General features: G+C 35.8%; 2 protein-coding genes across 3 annotated transcripts; one reads left to right on the top strand and one right to left on the bottom strand.

Annotated features, from left to right (window-relative positions):
• Positions 1–163: 163 nt before the first annotated feature.
• Positions 164–17347, bottom strand: LOC113668703 (cadherin-like and PC-esterase domain-containing protein 1). 2 transcript variants are annotated; one of them, XM_089192241.1, is made up of 23 exons: positions 17223–17347; positions 15526–15606; positions 13547–13798; positions 13112–13196; positions 12759–12936; positions 12150–12312; positions 11573–11763; positions 11014–11086; positions 10380–10520; positions 9441–9545; positions 8855–9012; positions 8577–8620; positions 8172–8201; positions 7858–8047; positions 7176–7356; positions 6572–6695; positions 5738–5874; positions 5193–5249; positions 4532–4698; positions 2846–2947; positions 2574–2661; positions 2343–2489; positions 164–1732 (listed from the first exon to the last, which is right to left on the bottom strand). In XM_089192241.1, the coding sequence occupies exons 1-23, from the start codon at positions 17226–17228 to the stop codon at positions 1574–1576; spliced, it is 2859 nt and encodes a 952-aa protein (XP_089048367.1). In that variant the 5' UTR covers positions 17229–17347; the 3' UTR covers positions 164–1573. The 2 variants fall into 2 exon arrangements, with proteins under 2 accessions (XP_089048367.1, XP_027040451.2); XM_027184650.2 differs by lacking the exon at positions 17223–17347 and having other exon boundaries at positions 15526–16233.
• Positions 17348–17374: 27 nt separating this feature from the next.
• On the top strand, positions 17375–27249 carry LOC113668710 (uncharacterized). Its single transcript, XM_027184660.2, has 5 exons — positions 17375–17671; positions 21975–22095; positions 25339–25492; positions 26111–26252; positions 26584–27249. The coding sequence occupies exons 1-5, from the start codon at positions 17501–17503 to the stop codon at positions 26677–26679; spliced, it is 684 nt and encodes a 227-aa protein (XP_027040461.1). The 5' UTR covers positions 17375–17500; the 3' UTR covers positions 26680–27249.
• Positions 27250–27875: the final 626 nt, after the last annotated feature.

Here is a 27875-nt window from a genome sequence, read left to right as displayed (position 1 = left end):
GGAAGAATTTCAAGCATACCCAAGTAATCGCTTCACCCTGTTTATAAGTAAAGAAGTTTCTTAAGCGAAAAAGCAACTGCTATCAGCTCTATGTTAAGTTTACCAATTCGGTAGTTTATACTTGTTTTGACCTGATGGGAGTAAACGCAACGGAAATCTTGTATTTTTTTCTCTATCGTGATTTTATTCCCTCACTTTCCTTCACATATTTGATTCCACTTCTCCATTGAAAAAGGTACATTTTCCTTCCTGCACAATCAATTCTCCATAAAATTTACCCTATTGCACGTGTATCGAGACATCAGTTAGATGGCTTTATTTGCATGCGATCAACGCAGTTTAGTGAGGGAGTCAGTCCTCCCTTGACATAAATCATTCTCTGACGCCCGTTTCAAACGCCGAACCTCTCGTGTGTTGCACTAACCCTGACTAAATCCAAAAGTGGCCATAAGGTTTTAACCCTTTCACTCCCAAGATCTATTTAGTAATTCTCCTTACTATCTGCTATACAATTCTTATGATGTTAGTTTAGAGAATTTGGTATTGGATTAACTAATCCCATAAACGATATTTTTCTCTATTCTCATCACCTGCCTGCTTGATATTGTATTGATATCGTAAGGAGAAATTCTGTCTAAGTCACTTGTGGGAGTGAAAGGGTTAAAAGCCGTACCTAATGTTGTCGACCTCATTCATATCTACAGTAACAAATTGACTCTACCCTGAACTCGCGGCTTCGCCCCTTTTTTTAAGTAAGGACCCAAATAATTGCCACAAGCCACCATTTCGTCTGACACACAGGAGAGAGGCACAACATTTAAATAGGCTTAACACCACACCCACAGTTAGAGGTTTCTCTTGAGAAGATTCTGCGGTAAATGCGGAATGGTTTTACCGCGCCCAAAAGAGGATTAGCTAAGGAAAAACTTGTAAGGCTCCCTGAGGAAAGTCGAGTAGATGACTTTACATGGAGAATTGTCAAAGAAAGTGTAAAGGATTTCAGGGAATTCCCCACAGCTATTTTTTCTACACAAGTACATTTGTCACGAAGAACTTGTAAGTGTAAATGCTGTCAAATGATCAGTCATGGGTAGCACAACTAGCTCCGCTAATGACGATGTTCTGATGTAATCTATATATAACACTATAAATACTTCAAGGTAAATAATAGGTAAATAATATCGGCCCTTTCATAATTGCACATTATCATTCGATATGTATATATCTATTTTGAATTAACAACTCTGATAATAAATATTGATACTCTTAGCTTGAAAGATCTGGAATTCATTTGAAATATTGTAATAATTAATATGTACAGAGGATATGAATTGAAAAACCACGTTATTTTCTTATGTGTAAAAATGATGCCTTCTGAACCATAAGAATTTAATTTGTTTTTTAAAAAAATATTTTCATAGACATTAAAAACGGGTTAGCAATGATCAGGTTTCTGGTTTACTGTATTCGTTATTGTACTTTACCTTTAGTTTACCTGCTATAATCACTGTTGCAGTTTAGTTTTGTAGAAAGAAACGGAAAAACTTATAGGATAACCAAAATATTTGAAAATTCAACTGCACATTCTGCTTATTACCAACTCTGAGTAAATACTATTAATTGGTCCCATCACGTGATATCTGGGTAAGAAGTCGGTCTGTCTGTTACTGTTTTCCAACAATGGAGATGGAACTTCATCCTCTTCCTTTATCAAGGACCTCATGTCTACGACCTGAAAACCACATCGCTTTAAATTTCAGCTCGCTTGATTTAATGCATCTACTTCTATAGGCCTACGACTCCCAGGAGCGTTCATGATTAAGACTGTTTAACCACGCCGAAAACGGGTAACGTCTCGGTATACCAAAAAATTATAAGGAAAGGCCAACAAAGAATTCTATCATTGTTTATTTAGGAAAATTAATTCTCACATCTTGGGATTCAAGTTATATGTTACGTGAGTGGTTAGTATTACACAGAAACTCTGGTATAAAGTGCTTTTCCAATAGTGTCGCACAAAAAAAACTTACCCCAACGGCCAATCAGAGTAAAGAAAAATCTTATGAGGAGCCAATCAGAACTCAACGTAAGAATGAGGCAAACTGGCTGAAACGCTGGAAAAGATAGTGGACAAGTCGCGATTTGTTTTAGTTTGGAATAGGATTGGTTGTGGGGGTGATTAGGAATAACTTTGACACTCACTGGAAAATTGCCCCAAATCACTACGGTGATTTCTGATAAGCGATGGTTACCCTCTCAGTATTGACTATCAGTTGCTAGCCGGAGCATGAAGCCAAAGAGATATCAGGAATTTAAACTAATCGTTTAAGAATTAACGTCACCTTGTGAAAATGGCAGCCACAGTTTCCCAGGAGGAAGTCCTTGTATCTAGAAACAGTCATTCCAAAAGTGTCCACTACTTCATACCCCAACCGCGTAGCAGCTTTAATTACCATCTCATTCCGTTCAGCAGTTTTACGCTGTTCTGCCTGTGAAAAACATGCCATTAGCGATCAACGTTGTCTATACTAGAGTTCATAAGAGGGTTTAACATGCAACAATGGCAACTTTACCAAGTTGTGACGAGGAAGTCCTGGTACGGGAAGGTGGAATCCAGAGCCCAGGCTCTTGATAACAACCTTGATTCCGTTCAAGCCAAGACTGAAGAAAAATTACTTCATGATAAGAAAATGAATAGCAGCACATTTATAGTACAATCACTTATTTCCATTTTTTTATAATAATGATAAAATGGAAAATTTGACATTCTCAACAGTCATCTGCTAGCATTCCAAACAAAACAAACCGCGTCAATAACGGTTGATGGTGTAATTACACACTTCACCTGGTTAAGGCTTTATTGGTCTCCACAATGTGTTGGGATCCCATCCACTGAACTCCACCCACAACAAGAATGGTGTTCGTGTTGTTTTCTAGAGGAAGAAACCTGATAGATGAAGAAAAATCATAATTACAACTTATCTCCTTGCAGGTGCTAATTAGACCGCGGACGCCTTAGTGACAGGGGTTAGGCAGGATTTTCCATTGTGGAATACTACACTGTTTTTTGTTTTGTTTTGTTTTTTTTCTTTTAATGGGTATTTTAGGGCATTCAATTATTCTAATAGCATAAATGATCATTTTTTTAGAAGAGGGAACGAACACCATAATCCCCACCCCTTTCCCCTTTTCTAGCATACGCCCTTTTAGTACCCACAGGATGTTTTGAGCATATCAGTCATATACCAGGGCGTGAAATTGCGCCTAATACAGGCGCCAATGCGACTAAATTTTTCACTTTGGCGACCAAATCCTGAAAGTTAGTCGCCAAATTGGCGACTACAACGTTTCATCATAACCTTACCAAGAGATATAGTGAATCAAATAAATTTGCAAAGATAAATCCGCGGCAAACTTCCTCGTTTAGTTTGTTTCCAAAACGTAGCACATGTATCTCGATCGATAACTAGACGCCATCTTGGATTTAGATGAGCCTGAAGGTTGTATATCATACATCCTAGTGTCCACTTTGTAGCACGTCAAAGATCTTTTCCCTAACTTTATTTTGGAGGGTCTATCTAGAACGCTGACAGCGTAAAGAAAGATTTTGTTTGTCGTTGAAAATGGCGACCAACTTTTTTTGAATTGGCTACCACTTTGAAGAATTCAGGAGCCAAGTGGCTATCAGAAAAAAAAGTTAATTTCACGCCCTGTATACCCATGCATCCCTCGAACAACAACAACAACAACCACCAATTCATCATTTTCAGAAGAAACCTCCTCAAACTAAAGGCACTGGAGAAGATGTCAATAGATGAAACTAAAGCGAAACCAAGGGCATATTACTCTCCAAGGTAGACTTCTAGCTATGGTCGTGAATGTCTCTTTCAAATTTTTCCGCAGATACTCCAGGTAAACAATTTCCCTCTCTTGTGGTATTTTTCCACGTGTTACATCAGCCGACTTAACCCTTCAACCCCTGAGAAACACTAGCGTATAATTTCCTCTTACAATATCACCCCTGAAGCAAACAAAACATTTCCGATCCCAGTGGAATATGAACGACTGAAATCATGTAATGCCATCACGAAATCGGTAGAAGTGTTATTGGATGTGTAGGTTTAGGTGATTGGTTAACCGATTTTTTCAAAATTTCCTTTTTGCGGTTTACATGGCTAATGTCTCTTTAACCCCTAAGAGAGAGTAGCAACTAATTTTTCCAACAGTATTCCCCCTTGGTCAAACGTTAAGGTCAAGAGAATAAAAGAAATGTTCACCAACTAAAGAAGCTCTTCATTGTGAAACAAATTCTTCTTATCAGCACCTTAGGAAATGTATCATTTAAAGAACAGTATGGAGAAAACCAACATGAATACTGTGCTGACTGATGTTAGGATGGAAAAAGTTCATTAACAAACGCGATGACCATGGAAATTAAAATGATTGGGAGGTAAACGAAAGCTACGAGAGTTATCTACTTACTGGGCTTTACTGTATTTTAAAATGATACAAAAGACATATAAGGAGATACCTCGCTATAAGCTGGTAGAGCGCTTTAACAAAGACAGGTCTCTTGTTTTCACGAAGCCAAAACTGAGGGTAATACGCGAAGCTGACAGAGGTACGGCCGCCGTTCAACTCGTCGCTGTAAATTTTCATTGTATGCGTCTTTTCCCATTTTCTTAATGAACCGTTCAGCTGTAGTAAAGGAATAACCAATCAAGGATAAAGGAAAAACCGACGGTTTTCATACGTCTTCATCGACTAGATAGAGATTACTACACTTATTTGTCATCGACAAGTAGAGGCACTTCATTTCATAAAGAGTGATTCCAACACAGTTAATACAAAGGAACTAAGAGTTCGTACACTGAATAATAACACATCACTGATTAACTGCCATAAGGTCGTGCAAGCGAGAAACAGAGAGGACTTTAACTTACTTTCGTGAACTGGAAACAAGATAAAATCAATCTTTAGTGCAGTCAGTATAACCAAGTAATGAAGAACTACTACAGCTCTTTGCCTCCTTAATAAAACACAATTACACCATAAAAAAATTTAGATATAAATAGAAAGCACCTTTATTCAAAAGCTAGACGTTAACTTCTGCTCTCGTCTCTCCTATCTTCATAGATATAACACAGTTTCATTTGCAAAAATATGGGTTCTCTCGTTTTACGTAACTATACCTTTTCCATAAGGTAATACATAATGCCGCGATTGGTAGAATCTCCGACAAAAAGAATCTAAAGTAAACAAAAAAAAAGAGAAAACGTTTGATACTAAAGCCTCTTCTTTTCTATGGCTAAAAAGGATTAAATTGATTCGTAAGTTCAAAACATTCAAAGGTGTGTTACCAACACAAAGTTACAGAAATTCTCGGTGAAGCGATGAATGCAATTCCTAGTTGTATCAGATTGCATTATGCTCATGAGATGCGACATCAAAACCAATTGGAACTTAATCACCCGCATTTTCCCGCCTTTTTGGCAGTTTTCTTATTTTATCATGAGATCTCACTGGCTCCTTATGGAATTTGATTTTGGTTTTACAATATTCAAAAGAAATGCACTCTTCAATAAAAATCTGGAAGACAACAAGCCTCCGAAAGTTGAGATGTCGAAAGCAACGTAACTTTAACCACAAACAATGGAAATAATGCTTCGCATAGAGACGCTTATAATCTAGTCAAGCTACCAAGTGCAATGTGAATAATGTTTAATTTGCCTCTCACCTTCTTGTTTGCAAGGCAAGCTCTGGTATAATTCTTGGAAAAAACACTGTACTGACATGTGAGTGGCGACCAGACTGTTTGCCTCCAGAAGCAGCTAGAAGGGTAATCACAGCTGGCACAAGGTAAAACCCAACGACCTGACGATAAGAGGAATTTATCCTAGTGGTAAATGTTTTTCTCACTTTAAAATAGGAAAGTGGTGACACCCAAAGAAACTACATTTTAGCATTTCATCTCCTCTTTTGAAAAAGACTTGCATCTACTTTATATAAGATAAAACTTTAGAAAATTAGTTTTCTGTGGGTAACATCGGGTTGGCGAACTGATTGACAAGAGTTTGCGTCCAAGGTTATGAATATTAATAGCCAATAGTTTCCCTCCTACTAGTTGTGAGTTTTAACCAAGCTATGTTTCATTCGAGGTAATTTTTTTCATTGATTTTCACGGCCTTTGTGCCATTGGCACATGCTGAGGGCAAACAGTATTTTCCTATTTTATTCATGTACCTAAGTTAAGTATCCTATGATATCTGATACCTCAGTCGAATTCCAATCTATTGCAAAGTACAGGCAAAGTACTAAGGTTTATGGCCCCTAAGAGTGACTGTCATCAAACATGAAGCTCGCAAGAATAAAGGAAAGAGGCTCTTGATTGTTAAACAAATTATCCATGTCAGGACCTTTGGAAATGGACTTAGAACAGAGCAGAGAGTACGCATACTGATGTTCGGGTATAAAGGGTTATGGTCAAGCAATTTTAAAATAAGAACATTTTGTCTATCCTCTCATGACAATTTGGTGTCTTGTTATTACTTTTATTATAATTAATATCCACCTGACTCGTGCCCAGTCTCACAGTGAGGGAGTTCTTTCTGTTTAGAGAGAAAAGTCTTCCACGTTGACTCTGACAACTTCTCAAGACCACATGGCAAGTCAGGAAAAACTTTGAGGCTGCACTCCTTGAAAAATTACAACAATAATTCCAGTAACTACATGTATGCAATTTTATATATAGCTTGAGCAAAGCTGGTTTAAAAAAAAAAAAAGTATCTCCTTTAACTGAGTTTGAAGTCTGTACTGTAAGTTACATACCAAGAAAACAAGGTTAGTAAGATATTACTAGCTAGTAAGATTTCAGTTAAAACAAACTTTTGAATTTAGCAGGCCATAGAGTGAATATGTCCTACTGACCTGACCAATCATTCTGTACATCCTGACTGAGAAATAAAATAAATAAAAAAAACCAGCTGAATCTAAATTTCTCTGGAAGGTGGGAACATCACCACCACTGAAATCCCAAAGATTCAATAAATACACATTAATAACTCAATAGTTCTCATTTCACCACATTGTACACTGAAAAAATGAAAACACAAGAAATTCTACATGGCAGCATTTAAAGACCACATGTGCCACCTGGATGTGAACAGATCCACTACCTGGTAAATAGCGCAAACTTGATGGGTAAAATCTTGTTCAAATATTCTCTCTGTCTCAGAGCGTCTTTTACGAAACACAAACAGATGATAGGTATTCACAACTTCAGGCCTACTCTTCCTGGTATCAACAACAAAAATGGAAAATTTGTTCCACCCAACACCAAGAGAATGATTAGAATTACTGAAACAAAATAATATAACCAACTATTAATGATATATAGCTTTATGACAGAGTTAATTATTCATAACTGTTTATGATTCACTATGTCAACAAATAAATTAAAATGATATGTTCACATGATACAGAAAAATTTTGATTTATATCAATTTCGCAAGCCTAAGTAGCTGACATCATGACCATAATTTAAAAAGCCTAGTATATTTATCTAGACATAGCCAACAATGAGTGCAGAATAACATAGCTATCCTCTTAGAGAGCTTAAGTACCACAGGCAACTAACTTAAGTAAATGGATGACTTTTATAAAAATAATGACTTTAATAAAAGTTTACAAGAGCTGGGGCACCTCAAATCTTGATACAGCCAGTGATTCTCTTAAGGGCACAGCTTTGCATGACCAATCCTCATTTTCCCTTATCTATGGGATTCTACTCATAAAACTGACCCAAGGTAATTTTTTATCCACAATATCAAATCATTAGAGTGACACATATTTACAAACCTATTGTCCTCAGATTTGGTGTCTATTCGTACAGCTAAATGGCACTTTGAAGCTTTACCCCAGAGCTGCAGGATTGTGGCATCAAATGGAACAGTTGATTGATAAATGAAGACATCACTGTTGAAAGGTGGATGAAGAACTATTTCGGGCTGAGAACTGAGTTCTGTCAGGACACCATCCACATTTGGATCTGGATAAAAGTCAAGATGCAGGTCTTTTAGAAATATTGATTTCATTTATCTGAATAAGCCTGATGTCAGATTTTGATAAAATACATATCACCTTTAAAAGAAAAACACTCAAAATAAACCTACCATCAACACAAACAGTTTCTTTTGATGACCCTATAAAAAAGAAAATGGGTTTATTTTATACATGCATGAAGCTTAGAAACCAGTAAAAGTTATTTTTTCATGAGAGTGAAAAATCTGTTCCACAGAAATCTCAAAAAGTAAACCTGAATAAGTCCATATCTCAAAAACTACACAGTCAAAGATTTGCAACCAAGCAATTTCACTATTATCATGAATCATATTATTGAATAAACCATCTGGATCATGGCTTTCTCACATGAGTCCCTCTAGAACTAGTTGTAGTCCTTAGAGTTTTCAAAAGGCTACGTGGTCTTTGGGACATACAAAAATATGGATATGAAGTGCTTGCTTTCACTGGGTACAATTAAGTCTAACCTCAGCTGAATAAGACAAATTCATTCCTACCTTTAGATATGTGTGAGTCACTAACCGAACCATCTCTGTGTTTCCTTTAAAGAAGGAACAGAAATGCAGCTGTAACAAATTTTTATCAAGGGTCTTACCACCAACAGAAAATGAAAGCTCACACACACTCATAGATTTGCATGTTAGTGCTTTTTACCAGGCTTACAACAATTATCATGATTTTGATCTTTTTTTGGTATGATCATTTTTGCATGATAATCATCATAACATAGCAAAGTGGAAATAACCTAACCTGCACGGTACACATAAAAACTTACGAGGGATGTGTAGATCTCACTGCCTCAAAAGCTGTCAAAAAATCATGAACATCTGGTGTTCCTAAATCAGCTCTTTGTTCATGATTGAACTCAACTCCATTGTCAAGTAATTCTAGCATCAGTGTGTTGTACTTATCACCATAAGGGGTTGGATAGAGCTGTTATTATAGATCACAAATAGAAACAATGAATGATTAACCCTTAATAAAATCTGCAATAGACACAGTATTAGTTTAATACAATATTACAAAAAAACAAATTTACATTAAATAAAGTGTGATCTAGATTTAATTGTTGAAGTTATGATGATCATTACTTGATAGCAGTTCATTAGATGGAATTTATTATTTACCTACCTTTAACATAGGAAAGTTTTCTTTTAAGAACAAAAAAAAATTCAACCTCAGAAACACCCTGAAATCATAAGGCTGTTATTTTCTGAAGGTTTAATACATAAAAAAATTTCCACCAATTTCTCCTGTTATCCTTTCCAGTGTTTTCAATCTAAGAAATCAAGGGGCAGTTAAATAAACTGCATACAGGGAATCTTTCCAACAATAGAAAAAAAAGTTAAGGATGTTAGTACCTGTTTGAAGTCTCCTCTATGTTGCTTCTCCACTTGAGATTGTAATAAATACTCTAACAAGTCATCTGTCAAACAGTTTTCCAGTACTAATTGGCACTTTCTATTCTAATTTGAAAGAGTAGGGTAAGATATTTCAGTTAGGAACTGCTGCAAAATTTGGACATTTGAAAGCCCCATTTAATGACTCTCTGTTTCAAGCCATCTTTGAAACTTATTCACTTTCCATTTACAATTTTTAAGTGTCTCGTAACTGAAAAAAGGCACACACATGCAGCTTCATTCATTAATATACAATATGAAGACATTGTCCTATACAGAAGAACAAAACAAAATTCAACACAATGTTGCAGAAAAAAAAGGAATTCTATGATTCAATTTTGAAAAATTGTATTTTGATAGTTTACAAGAGCAGGAAATGGTAATTATTCAGAGAGCTTCATACTGCCATCATTTGAGCCTTCAAAATCCCATATCATCTCTCAGAAGAGCTTTTGTGAGTTGTCAATTGAAAGACACCAGTGATATTAATTTTGACGCAAGGACAATGGGGCAGTTTTGCCTTTGATTTCCCAGTGATTCAATAGTTTTCTATCAAATTTCATGAGAGAATATTAAGTTTTCAAGAACACGTACATAACACAGTAATCTGACCAGGGTTCAAAGCCACTCTCTCAATCCAGAGTTTTGTCATAGAATGCCAACTGACGTCAAGCTACTCCATCTTCCTCAACATAATAATACACCAAAACACACATTCCTAAAATATTTCAGCCTAGTGACTTCCCCTAAATGTTAAAATCAACATTGTAATAGGGAAGGGGAAGTAGCAAAAGAGCGTGCATCAAGAAAAATTGTTGTTCATTTGTTAGGCTTCTTTCATTGCTGCATAATAACGAATTATTTTGTTAATAAAATTCATAACACAAACATAAAAAGTACCTGGATTATCACAGTTTCCTTCAAGGCTTTTACAGTCTTGTAAACATCATGGGAAAATGGTACTGATATCATTTCAAACAAGAGATTGACTGTATCTTCAACTATTTTTTGGGAAACAATCTCATAAGAAGGAGCTTTTGCCTTGAAAGGGTAAGAGTAACAGAAAGCAAATATTGTATCAATGTCGTAATAAAATTAATTAAACTTGCAAGATATAAAAATCACAATTAAAAACAGGACAGTGTTTTATACTTTTGGAATAACTGAATGGTAAGAAAAAGAGAACTGCTGAAACAATGTACATATAACCTTTGTATTAATTAGACCAGAAGGTTTCAAGTTAAGATTACACTGTCTTTCAAAGGTATGTCATTATTAAGCCATTATTTTCTCGGTCATAAAATATAGATATTTAATTGCCAAAGCTAGCAAGCAGTCATATTTGTTGATTAAATTCAAACACATGTTATAAGCATTACAGTTACTGATGTTCTTCAGACAACATCAAACTGCTTCCACCCAATAATGTTGTACCATTTTAGTGGTAAAGCAAATCACAGTAATGCACATAAGCAAATGGAGCAGTAGTATCATTAACCTCATAAATTTTTCCTGAAGCTTAATTTGAACCTACCTCCAAAATATAAGGACTGAGTGATGAACTAAACATAACACTGATCTCCAGAAGCTGGAAACACGACTGGCATCTAAACATGAAACAAACAAGAATAATTTCAATTTATATGCAATATATAAATCAGTATTTCTGAAAATAAAAAACTTCACTAAAAATATGTCTAAAAGTAAATCAGACTGAGTTCCACAACTTCACATAGACAAAGCAAAGGTGGCTTGATTGACAGTTCTTTTGGACTCCTATGGCTGCTGCAGATCTTCTATCTTGCATTACAAATCATTCCATATGAAGTAAACCCATTGCCTTGTACTGCAGGATGACTTGCCTTACAGGGTAGGTAATCATATTGAGGTAAGTTTTTCCACTGAAACTGTTTTGCCTGACAATGCATGTTAGCACTTGCATCTGAGATTGATCCCCCTTACAGGGCTGCCATGGATACCTCTTTGGTTTGTATGGCATATGCCCCAGCCCTTCACGTACACTTATCAGAATGGGACTGAAGACTTAAAGCCCTTCCTCTCACATGTTGTTTCATCCAAAGTACTGTACATACCTAAACCTTCTTTGTCTTCCACCAGTATTCAGCCCTGTAAAGTGCATAATCAATGACTGCTCCAATAGAAGAAGCATTTTCACCACAATTTCATCCATCTCCTCAATTGCTTTACTTGTTTTGTCTTCATCAAAGTTTTCAACCAAGTGCTGATAGAACTTTTCAAAGTTCCAATTACTTGCCAAACCATCCTACAATAGCATATGCATTAGAGAGAACTTTCTGTGGTGTTGAGAGTAGTTTAAATAGAAGTGGTTAAAAATGGTACAATGAAACAGGCCCTGAGATTCAATATTGTAGCATTTTTTTTTTAGCCTGTAATCTTAGTTCTTAAACTTGGTATAATGCTGTTTGTTTGAAGTGACAAGCCCAAAGTTAAACTTCATGACTGAACAAGGTTTTTATGAAAATTGATCACAAATAACTGAAGGGAGAATGCAGTAGTAGTCAAGATATGATAAGCAAGCTAAGCATGAGATGTTTATAACCTAAAATGCACTCATTTGTTTTTTCTACTACACATACTTGAAGTGATCACTAAACCATCAGGGTAAAAATCACCTAATAGCTAGGTTACCTGCTCTCTTGTCACAAGGTGTGCATGCCCTTTTCTGTGTCTGTATATCCTGAGAGGAGATACTGAAGTGACCAGAACATACACCTGAGCTATAACAGCCTTGCCTTCAATCAAAAGAGCATCAGCTGGAAAAAGCTGCATGATGCCCTCTGAAGACTCACCTCTGTGAGAGAAAAATGAGAAAAAATAACTTCAATGAAGATAGGTGATTGTAAGTTCCTTGACCAAATGCATGTCTCTCAAAAATGACTGCTTCATTGCCTGCCAGGAGTTATACCTACATATTAACCTTTAATGGTATTAATAACAAATTAAGAGAATTAAAAGAATACATGTACCTTTCAACACATTATATACAATATTTACTGCATTCACAATGAATGCTACTTATCAACAGGATGCTGTTGCTAAGGGGAAGGACTTGACCAAACAGCCTTTATCAAGGAAAAAAGTCACAATTAATCTCAGGGACTGAAAATTTCCTTACTTGTTCCTGACATTTAGTATGTGCCAAGTACATGTTCCCCCAGCATAAGTTTGACATCTTAACTATCCCTTCCCAACCCAGGCTATCCCAATCCCCTCCTTAACAAAATTATACAGCCATACCTTTTCTTATCACTCAGACTCTTCATAGCTTTCCAGTTATGAAGTGATGTAGAAATTGTTCCAAGAGACTTCAAAATAAAATACTGGCTTCCTCTTGCTTTAATATCTTGATCCAGAGACACATTGATTTGCGCTGGTAACACAAAGCATGGAGGTGATATAGGTCTGTTTTCAAACACTATAATAAAATAAAAGCAAATCAACTCTTTTCTCCTCAATTTAATGCTTTTTTAAAAAAAATGTATATATGTATATATAATTTGAGCCAATTAATATGAAATATTCCAGTACTACAGGTTTTTGCTTTTAAGAATTGTTAATATTCTGACACCTTATGACTTTTCTGCATGTACCTGAGATGAGTTTTGATGCTGACATCAAGTAACAAAAGCCATCATTCCTTAAAAGTAATTTTTCAATGCCTGGAACTGGAGATACCTGAAATTAATGAAAAAAACTTACAGATGCCATCAAGCAAGAATTTAGATTAAAAAAACTTTCAGCACAAGGAAAAATTTAGAGTAACCCACATCAAATAATGTTTAAGATTGCTTGGGTGGAAGACCCATTAAAAATCTAACTACGAGGAAAGTACCTGAGCTCTTGTCAATCATCAGTTTCTGAGTTCTTATTATTCTGGCACGTCTGGAGCTTAATTTTCTACTTGCAAATATCTGCACTTAGTCTCAGATTGGGAATTTCTAAAAATCTCAAATTTTACTGTAGGATCAAATGTGATCTACAAGCCTCTGATGATCTCTGATTTGTTGATAACAACACATTCTTACTCTCTGATTCTTTTGGAGAAAGACAAGATCACTGCTATTAAAACAAGGTGATGTCTCTCTGCCAGAACACCAATGAATTCCCTGCCATTTCTTTCTCATGTAAGGAAGTATTTCTGTATCTGTGGACAAAACCACTCTGTAGCCAAGAGCCTCAAGGGCATGCTTGAAAGGTTCTAAAATATCCTTTGTATTTGATTGGGAGTGGTTAGCCACCAAAACATCCAACTGCCTTCTCATCATCTTTTCTTCTAACTGCAAGAATGAAAAAAAACATCACTAGTTAAATAAAATTAAACTTTTCAAAGTAAAAGTAAATGCTGGCATTCTGTGTTGAACTGGAATAAAATACAATGAACATTCCAATAATAATGACACTTAGTATTTGCAATCTTCCTCAGTTTCTTTCAGCTGGCAGCTGGGTTCCTTTACACAAAATTAAAGTAAAAACAGAGTAGGAAAAAACTACCAGCTTGCAGGATTAAGCTAGGCATCATTGAGCAAAATATAAGTTTATTCTTTTTCAATAAGTTTCCTTCTGTTTCAGCGGTTAACTATAGTTTTTGCCTTTTCTAACTGCAATTTTACTTTAGATTTTCATCAAAAGATGATCTCACAGGATGAGATTGACTTGCCAATTAGATGATGCATCAAAGTACAGGCATAAATAAGCAATCAACATTTTGAATCTTTCATTAAAAGCTTTTTTGTCTCAACAGTAAAACAATCAAATTGATGAAAAATTATTACAGCCAAATTAATATTCTTAATGGGGAAAGAATGCACTAAATGATTTTCCTCAGCAGTTAGAAACTTCTTTACAAATGCAATTCTACCTTAGGTCATCAGAAGCGTGGATATCCAAAAAAAAAAATGACTCTATGCTTCCAGTCATAGATCTGACAAATAAATAGCAGTGCAGGCTCACTAACAATTAACAGCAAAGCAAACATTTTGAATCAAATTAATTCTTTACTTTCAGAGTGTTATGGGTTTATAGTGAAGATCATGTCCAGCTTGCTTTTCTCATTTTGTTCCATAGAATTATTTCTATACCATATCCAAGTAAGGTATTCCGAAAGAAAAGCAACCTTAATTGAAAATAGAATTACAACCTATGATTTTTTTTAATCCTTTTTAGTAATTCAAAATGTAATTTGCAAATTGAACTTAATTCAAAGGAAACAAGCTAAAAAGAAAGTAAGTACATAATTAATACAATTATCAAACTTTCATAACTTAAAAATTATCAATTTCTAGAGAGCATCACAATTTTATCTGTGCTGTCAAATTTCAGCTGCTCTTATATGAATGTTAACATAAATTTTTTAAGAGGTATTTGCAGAAATCATTGAAAATGTCAGAGATCTCAATTCTAATCACACAGCAAAGTTCTGCTATCGCTTACAGGGGATAAAAGGTAAGCTGTAAAACGTGAAAAAAAAAAACAGAGGAGGAAAAACAATCAAATATTTTGAAAAAACCGGTGTAAGAGTCAGAACATATTGAAGCCTAAATCTGAAGTAATTATTGCGTCTTCTTCATAAGAGAGAGTATTACGAAAAATGAAAAAATGCCACTCAATTATTCAACAACTTTTTCACCAAAAATGTCAGCTTGTGTTTAAATTGTTTCACTGTGAATCAAATCCTATAATTGAGAGACACTTGAAGGGTATTCCCCGACGACAAAAGAACACAAAAGCACTGTAGTGTACATGAACAAAAAGAATATCATCAAAATAACGCTGGGATAATTTAATGCTAGTACATCAACACTAGTGAATCAAAATGTGTTCGGCCTTCGCATGAATGGATTCATGAATGGTTTTTCAACGTGATAGTGGTTAATTAAAAATTCACAGCTACCGAAAGAAGTAACACGTGGGGAAAACCGAAAAGTTCAAACATTCCGATGTGATATTCAGCTTCTCGAAATTAATTTAACTTTTCACCTTAATCTTAACGTTAAAAAAGACATACCTCCTCAAGCCTTTGAAGTAATCCTGTTTCCCTTATCTTGCTGGCTACCATTTCCTCTGTTGTATCATTATATCGCAGTTTCTGTAGAGGAGTATGGGAGACTGCACTATCACCATCAGTTCTCGTAAACGCATTTTCTTCAATACTAGTTCCCTTTACTCTCAAAACCTCAATCAGCTTCACCTTTTCTTCTGTATTTTTTATTTCCTTAGAATGCGAACCGTCGTTTAGAAAATCAGGGTCATGTTGAACCCAAGTTTCAATCCAGTAAGTCGACAAAAGCGACACTAATGTAATCAAACCCAACAAGAAGACAACACGTTTTCGCCTGCAAAGCTGAATTAATCGCATAATTTTTTGGCCGCAATGTGGAGACTATTAGAGCTGCAGCACTGTGGTTGCCATCTCGAGAACAAATCGTCTCCTTCCTCACATTCATTAGAGAAAATTAGAGGAAACTCCTACGGTGATTCGTAGTATCATTTTCCAACTCAAGGTTGACATAGCGCGGATGGCTGAAACCAGAGAAACTATTTCTTTGTGAGTCTTGGTCCTTCTTATACCGATACAAATTCACCTACAGCAGCTCTAGACCTCAACACTTCTAAGCTTCTGAGGTTTACGTAGCTTTACATAAAAAGATATTTAAAACTCCCTGTCGGTCAATCATAAAGTGTAATGATAACAAAAATGTCACGCGCGTTATCCCTAGTATCCAGGCCTTCACTCCGTGACACATTCAAGGGAACCAATAAACGCTTGGGGCCCTTACAAAATCCTAATCACTTTGACAGATATATTTGCTGTCGCCGTGTAAGCGTTAAGGAAATATGTACATATTTTTAGAGTTCTTGGTGAGTAATATCACCGAGATTTACCAGTTTGCCGTATTTTGACGATCCCGCAAGAAGAATCAAAATACGAACATCGAGTAGTTAATATCCTATTTAATATTTATCACAGGGTGCGAACTGCACGTAACTTGAGTTTCACTTTTCAAGCATTCTCGAGTATATTTCTTATATTTCCTTTATATTTCCTTTATCATACATGTATATATATATAAATATATATATATATATATATATATATATATATATATATATATATTTGTATATATTTCCTTTATTCATTTTCGAGTATATTTCCTTTATTATTATGCAGGTGTTTTTAATTATAGCCGACGTACGACATGTGACGCGCGTCCTGATCGACCAAATTAAAAAGTAGCGTTAAGTTGGCATTAAATTATTTTTAAGACTAGCGGTATATCTGAGAGAAAATGCGGTCAAGGCCTGAATTCACCTTTAAATACCTCAGAGATTTTTTTTTCTTTTCGGCCAATATTGCGCAATCTAGTGAGGTGCTCTTTCGAGATCCAATTGATCAATATTCATATTAGTTTAGGGCACTCGCAGAAATGGCTTTTCTATACTTAAGAGCATTTTCTTCATCAGAGTACCGCCAGTTGACGTATTGGTTTGGGAATGGTAGCCTGCTTAGTCAGCGGAAGCGAGTGAAGAACTGGGTAAGCTATTAACTGCAATTGAAGTTGTCTGAGAAACGGCTGCCTGACCGGACCTGTACAGCGCGCTTAAGACAGGAAATTTGCCGTACCGAAAAAACGGGAAGTAAGCGCATAAAGCTTCGGGTAAGACCTTTTCAAAAAAGAAAATTAATAAGGTCTGAAATCTTACCATCATCTTTGAAATAATAAATACTCCACCGCAAATGGAGACTCCTTTATGTCATAAATCTGTGAAAGAAGAAAAGAAAAGAAAACAATGCCAAACCAAAATGCACTTAAAATTTTCCACAAAAATAAATAGCTCTTGATTGGCCTCAGTCAGTGACGTCACCACGCTAAGATCAGAATGACATCGCGCGACAAATTGGTGTCGATTTCATGCATCGGCGACGATAGAAAAACAAAAACGTTCCATGTAGTCACGGCTCGAGAACAAACGGCTGAATCATGGAAATTTACGAAGCAAAGTATGACTTCTGTGATGATTGTGGCGAAAGCTTGCTTAGTTTTAACAAAGGCGAGAAATTTTTAGTCACGAACAAATCTGATGGAGGATGGTGGGCCGCTCAAAATTTGTCCAGTAACGAAATAGGATACATTCCTTCAGCGTACGTTGAAGTAAGAGCGGTCATTTTTTTGTTGTCCTTTTTATCTATATCTATGAATCTTCTTGAAATGTTGGCGTTCTCTACCAGAAATTCTGGTTTGTTTGAAGAGTAAATTAAAGATAAGCCTTCCGTTGTTTTTCGCGGTTGTTGTAACACAAACATTGGGAAGCCTCCAGCTCAGAGGCAAAGATTGCATTGCCTAGCAGTTATTTTCTCTTCGTTGGAATTCGTCTACATCCCAGGTAGCTATCCAGATATATTTATATTCATTAGTGGCATGATGTAGTCCAGGATCAGAGTGTTTACACTCAAAACAGTTCAGAACCGCAAACTATTCATTGTTAACATAAATACATCGGTGGTTGTGCTGTACACGAGCGGAAACTGTGCGAATCGAGAGTTCCCCCTGTAACTACTTAGGGGTAATCACGACATCGTTAAATTGCTTCCGCCCGAATGAATGCTCTAAACATCACACTGCTTTTAGCTTCGCTCAAGGTATTCGTGTCTTCAAAATTATGAACGAAAAATTTTTGATCGTTCTGCAACGTAACTTTCGCCGTAAGATATATTGGCTGCGCGAGTAGTCGCCAGTGATAAGCCTTACTACTTTAAACTACAAGGCTCGATGGTCTGCATCTACGTGGAAAAATCGAAATCTTTGTATTATATACTCGACGCAGACTCGTAATATCTTACCAGTATGATAAAAAATACAACGCCAGTAGATTGGTGTAATCGATCGTTTGAAAGGAGGTAACATTTGATATAACGTGATGGAAGCCTCAAGTGCGAGTGGGGCTTCGACGTGCGATGAATTCAGTGTTACTAGTTTTACTCTACTTATCTCAGCTACAGCTGTGACTTAAAGTACATCTACAAATACTTCTCCAGGAGAAGGTACCTTTTTACGTTTGCATTAAATTCGAATGTTAATCGATCATTGTGTCATAACTGTTGAAGCGATCGGTTATTTACTCTGATGATTGTGCGCGTGTTTGTTTAAGGAAAATTAGTCGGCAACAATTACTTCTTAATCTGACTGAAATTTACCCCTTGGCTAGCCTCTCATGAAAGCGCTGTTATTTTTGAGTTAAAAAAATCAAATTCTTTTTTTACATTTTGTTACAGTTAGCTGGTAATTGTCCTGTGGAAATACGAGATCCTTAACGATTTGACAGTCAAATTTCTTCGGCGTTTAGCGCTAATTTCCGCAGTGCTCTCCTGGCTGTAATGAACGTTTGCGATCGTTGAATATTAATTATTTTCCTAGATAATTCACTACTTGATATTGCATACAGGTGTACCCAATTTTCAAATATGAATGAGTACAGATTCTTTAGAATCTGAAATGACTGCTTAGCTACGATAATTTTGCGATTTTGGCTAAAAGCTTAATTTTTTTAAACATTCACAACTGCCAACAGTAAATTGATGTACACGATTAAATTGGGAAGAGCATTTACATGCATTTAACCTTGGAAATTATCCCGAAACTTGGTATTTATCTTCTTTTCCGTGATGTGAAAGGCCACACCTCCTTTGATTGTATGGATGAGGAAACAATTCGACAAAGAGAAAAATCAATCTTTTCTTCTCTAACCGGGTAATGCGACTGCGCCACGCTTTGATTCCCAGTTGGGTTTTTCCACAGAGTTTAGATTTTATTTTGTTTTTTGTTTTTGTTTTCGTTTTTGGTTTTTTTTTTTTCTGATTCGTGTACTGCCATTTTACTGTTCATTTGTCTCTTTCATTAGCACAACAATAATAGCTATGAGCGTTTCACCAAATTAGGAATCACGCCCAGTACTTCTCGCGCGACTTCATCTCAAGTATTCACTTTTGACACTGTTATGTCCGTTGTTGCTCAATCGCCGGAGGAAAACTTGCAACGTAAAAGTTTGACCAGTTTCTAGTTCGCACCTTCAAGCAAGAATTTTACTTCTTTTTCAAGGTTAGTAGTGCAAAACTTGTCGCACTGACTTATTTTTGTGAGAACTCGATGTCATCTTTAAAATTAGCAAGAAGGGCGAAGACCCATTTGTTTACAGGTGTTTGGAAAGTACTCTTCGTAAGATTCTTCTGCTCCTGTGGCTTTTCAACAGCATCAAGGAAGCGCTCTATCTATTTTTATTCACCGTAATTTTAAATATTATGGTTCTGAATCAATCTAATATTTTCCAATCTTGTATATTGCTCATTTTATGATATATTTTCTTCGTTCAACATTGTAGGAAGAAATTTATTCGAACGGTCATGTTACGAACTCTGAGTGTCACTGGGCGTCGTTCGATTGGAAGCCATATTTTCTCTCGGAAATTTTTATTTGTAAAGTAAATTTATTTTATTTCTTGACGTTATGCTGTAAGTTTTACAGGGTAGTGACTTCCATTGCAAGATTAAGCGAGTTTCAAACAAAATTTTGCAAACGTAAATGTTCGCTATCGGTGAAATCGTCAAATCGCCTAAATTTCGCTTTCTAGTGGGATGGTAGTCACTAGAATGGTTTCAAAATCTCGAACCGTATTTCTATTCCTTTGCTTTTTAAACTTTCGACTGATAATTTCGATAATAGCGCTTTTGTTTTCTAGAGGTTTACTTGTTGTTCTTAATTCGCGGTCGCGCATTTGAAATTCAAATTTCCGATAATTAGATGTACAGCTAACAAAAACAAGATTAGGTTTTAAAAAAAAAAATAGAGCCTTCGATGTTTTTGACCGCCGTTTTACCCCGGTAATTCAACGTGGTAGTACCTTCGGGTTTTTTTTCCGGAAAATCTCTCAAAGTTGTCGCGAGATACGCCGAAAGTGCTTTAGTTTCGAGGTCTTTTACGAAGCAGACCCTCTGTGCACACGAGTTACAGACAGCGATCACAACAGGGTTTCTGCTATGCTTTATCAGTTGTTCGCTTTTTTCAGCTGCACGGAGTAGAAACCAATCTGTCAGCCACAAGGGTGCGCAGTTTTCTTTGAACATCCGAGAACTGTTGTTTTTCTTGCTGCCGTTTTTTTTGCTATAATTTCCCTAAGTATTCGAGCTATGTAAGAGATAGACAATGTGTTTAACCCCGTAAATTCGTTTTGAGTAATGAACCTTATCGGCTTATATTTTTATTTACAGAGGCACAGGGTAAAAAAATTATTGTAAATGCACATAAGTGACTCAAAGTCGCAGTTTTGCATAATTTACTAAAAATATAGCATTAAGTTTACCATTGTGGTTATTTTCTTAAATGATGTTCATGGCAGGTGCCAGTGAAGTGTTTGTGCCTCTCTGCTACTTTTTTCACAACATTGTCAACCACCAAATGAACATTTTCAAACAGATAGTCGGCTAAATAGCTCTTTTTACGGTTTGTTTCCAAAACGTGTCTAGTAATATTCTTAGAATTGCTCAAAGCCTTAATGTTAATCACCTGTACTCTCAGTTATTTACACAATTTTTCATCATCCCTTTAAAAAAATTTACTTTATCTGAGTCTTATTCAATTTATATTCTGTGGTTTTGAGTTTCTTTATATAATTTTCAATTAGACCATACCTAAATCTCTTGAAACTGACGTTTATGTCTTCAGACCATACTGTACTGTCAACCACAAAGTAGTTGACTTCCCTTCAATGTAAGCACCTATATCATTCCTGTTTTAACCCCTGTCATTAAGGTAGTCTGAACAAGAAGTTTAACATGTTGGATTCGTAATCTGATGGTTGTAAGTTAAATTCATCTGCCCTGCTGCCCAGTTGAATTTGTTTTTCATGTCTTAGAAAGACTTTGTAAACAGCTGACTGGTTTTATCTCCCACTAGTTGGAATTCTGAACAACTTGCCTGATGTTTACTATTTGTTTTGTTATTTCAATTTGTCCTGTTTGTGCCAAATACCAATGGACACTTCTTTAAAGTGTTTGTATTGCTTATTCTAGTATACTGAACAACAGAATTAGACCTAATGACCACCTCTTACATGTCGCTTGGTTCTCTTTGCCGCACCTTTCCTTAAATGTCAGAGTTTACTCTGCCATTTGTTTTCTGAAGAGATCTGATGTGATAGGGTTAATTTAAAAGAAATACTTTCAGTGGCCATTTGGCTCTGAGATTTTGTGTTTGTGGTGTCACTTCCATTGGTTAAATATTTATAACAAGTATTTTTTTTTTTGTCTTTTAAATTTGCTTTTGGAAAGTTGTCTTTTATATGCTAATTCTTGAAAGGGCATTCACCAAGAAGAGTTTAAAGTTTCTTAAACCTTTTAAGTATCATATTTTATGCAGATCATTATTTGGTTGATGTTGGTACTTGTCTAACTTTGCTTTGCAGTGTACTGCAGTTATCGATCCACTTACATTAGACCATATGGATGTGTCTTCAAAACAAGAGAAAATCAAAATGGATGCCTTATGTGAGCTCACAGCAAAGATTCAGCAAAATCCTCATCCAGGTAAAGTGTTTTTACTTGTACAAAACAAGCACAGTGTACATGTGTCTGTTGGTTTTGCAAGAACTGCCAGTTTGAATTCAAATATAAAAAAAACACCTATTACAGTAGAAACTCTGCTCAAAGAGGCTGGATACAGTTTTTCTAGGCTCTGACCAGTTATATTCATAGTACGCAAAAACCAACTCTCCCTCTGTGTAGTCAAAAGATTTACTGGCATGTGTTGGCCAAAGGTTGGGTGTTTAATACAGTGGATTTGGCATGGCAATTGTTATTAAGGTATCACAGAAGGAAAATCAAAGTTTTCATTCAAACTGAGATAGCATGACAATTATGTTTGCTAACCCTGTAAAAAAAACACATTTTCTTAAAGCTTTATGAATACTGCTCTTGAATATTTGTTTTCTTATTTTTTACCATTGAACAGATTAGGAGCTTATTCATTCTCCCCAAGATGTTTTACAAGATAACTTAATTTGACAACATGTTTTGATTAACATGTTTCTTTTTTATCAGAATATGATCTCTACATATTGAACTAAAAAAGTCTGTCTGGGATTTTTATTTTAAAGCCTTGTTAATTTTTTTATCATTGTTTTAACTTCAAGAGCTTTTGAGCAAAGTTTTTATGGTGGACACTATATCTCAAGTAAGAAGGAGAAAATTGAAAATCCAGGACATACTTTTAGGGTTTGTTATATTCCCAACACAATCTCCACATTTCACGAAAACTGACTGAATATCAGCCAAGAACAAACTCTTCAAATATAAGAAGCGGAGCCAAAACACTTTACCACAAAAGCCACTTGAATTGTTTTGGGCATCAGTGTTTGTTTACATAAATGCCTTTCCACTTCACACCTATGAAGTCATTTAACACTGTTTGCCTGTCAGCACTGATGCATCCTACAGTAGAAGACAAAGAGCAAATACAATTTGTAAGGAGTTAGGTTGAGAAGGTTTTAAATAAGTGAATATGTAGTCATTTGTGTCAATGTGGAAGGTGCTTCAACCAGCAGAAAGAGGAGGAAAGAGGTTAGGCAGAGAAAGGAGAGCTGCACAATGTCACAGCTTTTCATTAATCCATTATCAAAGTGCAAAGTTATGCAAATGACAATGGGCTGTCTGTGATATTTTTTGCAAACTAACACCATCAGCAACTTCAATAGAAGTAGAGTCTGGCCACTGAATCTCTTAAGTCTAGTAGGAACCCCTATGGCCATCAGTGAACAATATTTCCACTCCGATGCAAACTGCAAATAAATTTTCCTTTTTTGAGAATGGCATAAGGGACTTGTCACTTTTGGACATGATAAAAGCTTGAAAACAACACTTGAATTACTTAAACAATCTCTCTATCTTTCAAAAGGAACCAGTGTTGGGAGACTTGATAATGAATTAGCAATTTTTGAACTGTACAGCAGGTCTCGAAATTAAAAAAAAATTCCAAGTCGCCTTTTGGCAACCATCAAAGAAAAAATGGTCGCCAAATGCAAAAATGCAGTCGCCAGATAGTACAAGAACAGAAGCTCAGATTAGACCCCTATTTAATTGACATAGTTGTTTGGCTTCTGGAACTAAGCACGTTGAAAAACATCCTCTGGTAGCTGCTGCATGAGATTCACGCTCCAAACAAACATTTTTGAAAGGCTTTGAAATGCTACTTGTTTGCGTACTGACAACGATCTTGCTTCCTAGTACCGTAATTTCCGGTCGATTACCCGCACGGCCGATTACCCGCACCGGCCGATTATTGCATACGGCGAAAAAAAAAGTCAACGGATTACCCGCACCGGTGGATAACCCGCACGTTGTTATTCAACTTTTTCGGTGGCGAAAACGTGACATTAAGGCGATACATTTCAGTCTTTCGATTCAGACATGTGCACAATTCTGTGTCAATATTAGCTTTATTAGCGGCAATTTCTCAAAAAAATCGATATCTCCTGTTCTACTGGGCCTAACAAGTCCCTTAAAACGGGAAAATTCTCTTTAGCTCAAGCTAGTGAAAACTGGAAATTTGTTACTGATGCGCCGGATATCCTTGGATTATTTTTGTCACCATCAAGGTTTTGTTTTCACACGTGCCGATAAAAATTTGTTTGTCACGCAACTAATTATGCGTGAAATAAACTCGAGTTGGCATCATGTTTTCGTGCCGCTTTGTGGCACTTTTGATACAATAAAATTCATTTGAGAGGTGGAAACGCAGGTAGGTGAGAAATTTTTTCAATTCAACTTCCAGAAGAATTTAAAATTGTCACATAACCCGCACCTCCCTATTACCCGCAGTGGCGCGGATTTAATGCAAAATCAACAGATTACCCGCGGGTAATCGACCGGAAATTACGGTAATTTCAAGACTGCAGCAAATTACGAAAATCACTCAGTGTATCCTTCTCTTGTGATAAACAATTCATGACTTTCGGTGTAGACTCGTCTGACTTGATTGCGTACATGGTGAAAGAAAGCTATTACTTTGAAAGCCGGCTCCTTGTGACAGAATCTGCTACAGAACACTTTTAAATTCAGCGGCCTTTCGACAAAATATTGCGCCTGTGGTTACCATATAGAAGCCACTGTGATGTCGTCTCAGAAGTCGCAATCTTGAAGTGATTTCAAGTTTTAACCTTAAGGTAAACAGACTAAATTTGCATTTCCTTTAGCAGAAAAGCAGAAACAAGACTGAGGAAATTGTTAATCTTTTATTTATCAGAGGAACATAGTAGCCAAAGTGGCGACTAAACTCAAAATTTTAGTCGCCAAGTTATACGATTTAGTCGCATTGGCAACGGTATCAGTCGCAATTTCGAGCCCTGTACAGTGTGCATTGTAATCTTTAGTAGAAATTGTTAATTAGGTGATGAGATGAAGTTGACATGATGAAGTGTCATCAATCTTACGCCTTCCATTTTACTCTCAAATTACATTTTGCTTTATATCTCCTGAAGAAAAAAAGATGCCAAAATAAATTTTGCAGAAGTTGATAGATCTTTAGATGATGTTAATTATTCAGGAAGTTGAAAAATAATTTTTTGTCTATGATACCTTAATATCTTAATGATATGGGAATATCTTGTGGCAAAATTTTTAGGGACAGTCTCAAAATCTTAAATCAAGTTGCCTTGACAGACTGTGCTGTACCAAGTATTCATGTATATCAAAGTAGAAAACCAGTTGATTACTATTGGACACCTAACTCTTTGTTAAAATGCCAGTAATTCATGGCCAAAAAATGTTTTAAAGGAAGGAATCATCCAAAGTACCCTAAAGAAGACTACTTAGGTGATGGAAAACAAACTCCCCCCACAACTCCTGAGTTAAAGAGGACTGTCATACCACACTCTGCCTCTAAGGAACAGGATGAATTACGTAAAGACCTTAAATTTAGCCAGCAAAGGTAGGTTATTTTGACATGGTTTGAGTACTTTAGTAATAATTGAGCACAAAGTCTTATAAAAAATTTAAGTGTAAGACTAAGAAATTATTCCACCTGCTAACATTATCTACCAGAAGGTGTTGAAAGTTCCAAACATAGTAACAGTTGTTCTGTCATACTGTTAATTGAAAATGACAAGTAGTATGCATGTGGTAATCATTAAACCTGTTTAATTCAACTTTTGATAATACATTATAATAGCTTGTATATGCATCTAAAAAGATGAAAGCTTACTTTTATATACCAAACATCAGTAATGGTCAATAGCTAGTACTGTTTGTGGAGCTTAGTTTCTTCTGACAAATAAGAATTGTTCAACCAATAGCTAGTGAGCATAAGCTCATAGTGACCTAGGTTAAAACACCAGGATTTTCTTTTACTGGGATGGCATGTCTTGCTGATCAAAAATTAAAGTTGCTGTTACAAAATTAACCATAAATAGTCAACAGATTTGACATTGAATATCCTTAAGGTGGCTTTCCTCATCCACTCTCTCCAGACAAAATTGCTGTTCACTACTTCATTTCCATTGTGTCTATTAAGGGTTAATTGAATTATGATTGTAATTCCTCCCTTTAGGGGTATTCAACTGGGAAGACCCGAACTTATGAAAACATGGGAAAAGTTTGAACACAAAAAGTCCGCCAAAGCTGAAAAGGGTAAAAGTAGTGTTGACAGTGAACTGGAATCCAGATTTCGCAGCATCTCTCAGAAACAAGAGGTGAGGAGAGGATGGTCAATTTATCCATTATATTCTTTTAGCACATTGTTGTAAAGTTTGTACATAGGATTTATGCATTTTTGTTGGTTAACTCTCCATACTCTAACATCAGTATGCATATTCTTCATACTGTTCTCTATACATTTTCTATGGTGCTGATGAAGAGAATTTGGAGAATTAGTTTAACAATTAAGAGTTGCTTTTGTTGGTGATCATTTCCTCTATTCTTGTGACCTAATGTGTGATTCAGAGGTGATATTGAAGGGAGAAGTTAGATGCTTGTCACTCTTAGGGGTTAAAGGGTTAAAATTATTATTTTCTTTTTCTCAAGGATTTTGAAAAGCAGAAAGAGACAGAAGCAACAAAACCAGAGTTCATGAGAGTTAGTCTCAAGAAATCCTCAAGGGAAGTTGAGGCCACCAGCTGACCAATCACCATGAAGCTTAAGCCAAACTTAAGGCATTGAATACTATGTTTTAAGAAAAAATGTAAGAAAGTTCCTGGATGTGTAAAGTTAGAAAAGCTTATAGCAAATGTGTTATTTTTAAATACTAGTTCAAGTTACATTGCTGTGTTTTTTGGAAAATATTCTTAAGAGGCATAGGTGAGATACTGGTAATCCAGAACAAAGAAAAGCCCTTCCTGGGGTTTTTTTAACTCTTTTCATCTTTGCTGTTCACAGATAGTATAATTTTTTGGAAAAACTCAAGTTCAGTATTATTACTAATAAAAGAATGTGCTGTTTCATGAAAATTATACCAAATCCCACAGCTGGTTGTTTAGATTCTGATATTAAAAAGGTTCTCTACCATCTTTGAATAAGCCAGGCATTCTATGTAAACGATGTTTTTTTTGTAAACAGATTCAACAGTTAAGGCTTTAACACTGAAATTCAAATCTTAAAATCCATTTGTAAAAAATTGTTGCCAAAACCATACCAGTCTTTATACAGTAATTTAAATAACAAGCCCTTGCAATTAAACAGAAACATCTTCAACTCAGTGTGTCCTGCTTGTTTTCAACAGATAATGTACATGTTACCATCAGGCTTAATGAAAAAGGCTATAGTTAAGAATTGTTATATACAAGGAAAACATTGGCTTGAGATAAAAAGAGATTCAGGGCAATGTTAAGGAAAATCTTCCTCCTCTCAAGACAGTGAACATTTTAAGAACTGATGTTTCCCTGTTGTTCAAAAACTAAAGAGGCCAATAAGGGCCATACATTGTTGTGGGGGATATTTGGTCTTATTTAAACATTTAAGCGTTTCTGCTTTAACACATTGTTTTAGGGGATATTTGGTCTTCTTTAAGCATTTCTGCTTCCCAACCACACAGAATTTAAGGCTACATACAAGCTCCAAGCCTTAATGACGGGGGTTGGGGGGGGGAAGGATATTTTATTAAAACTACAGAAACTTTAGTGTCAACATCTCAGATTTTACGTATGTAAACTTATGCGTTTATGACAAGCATGATAAGTTATACTTGTTTTGTTTTAAGAAAAAACCCTGTCAGAGCGTGAAGCTTGTTTTAAGAGCAGATTCACATGTTTCTGTGATGCACTTTGTGAACCATGTCATCTTGAATTGCTGGTCTAGGTTATGACGATAGTTATCACAGC

The sequence above is a fragment of the Pocillopora damicornis genome, chromosome 13 (genome assembly GCF_964200805.1).
Source record: "Pocillopora damicornis chromosome 13, jaPocDami1.2, whole genome shotgun sequence".
NCBI lineage: Eukaryota > Metazoa > Cnidaria > Anthozoa > Scleractinia > Pocilloporidae > Pocillopora > Pocillopora damicornis.
This window is presented reverse-complemented; position numbering and strand designations above follow the sequence as displayed.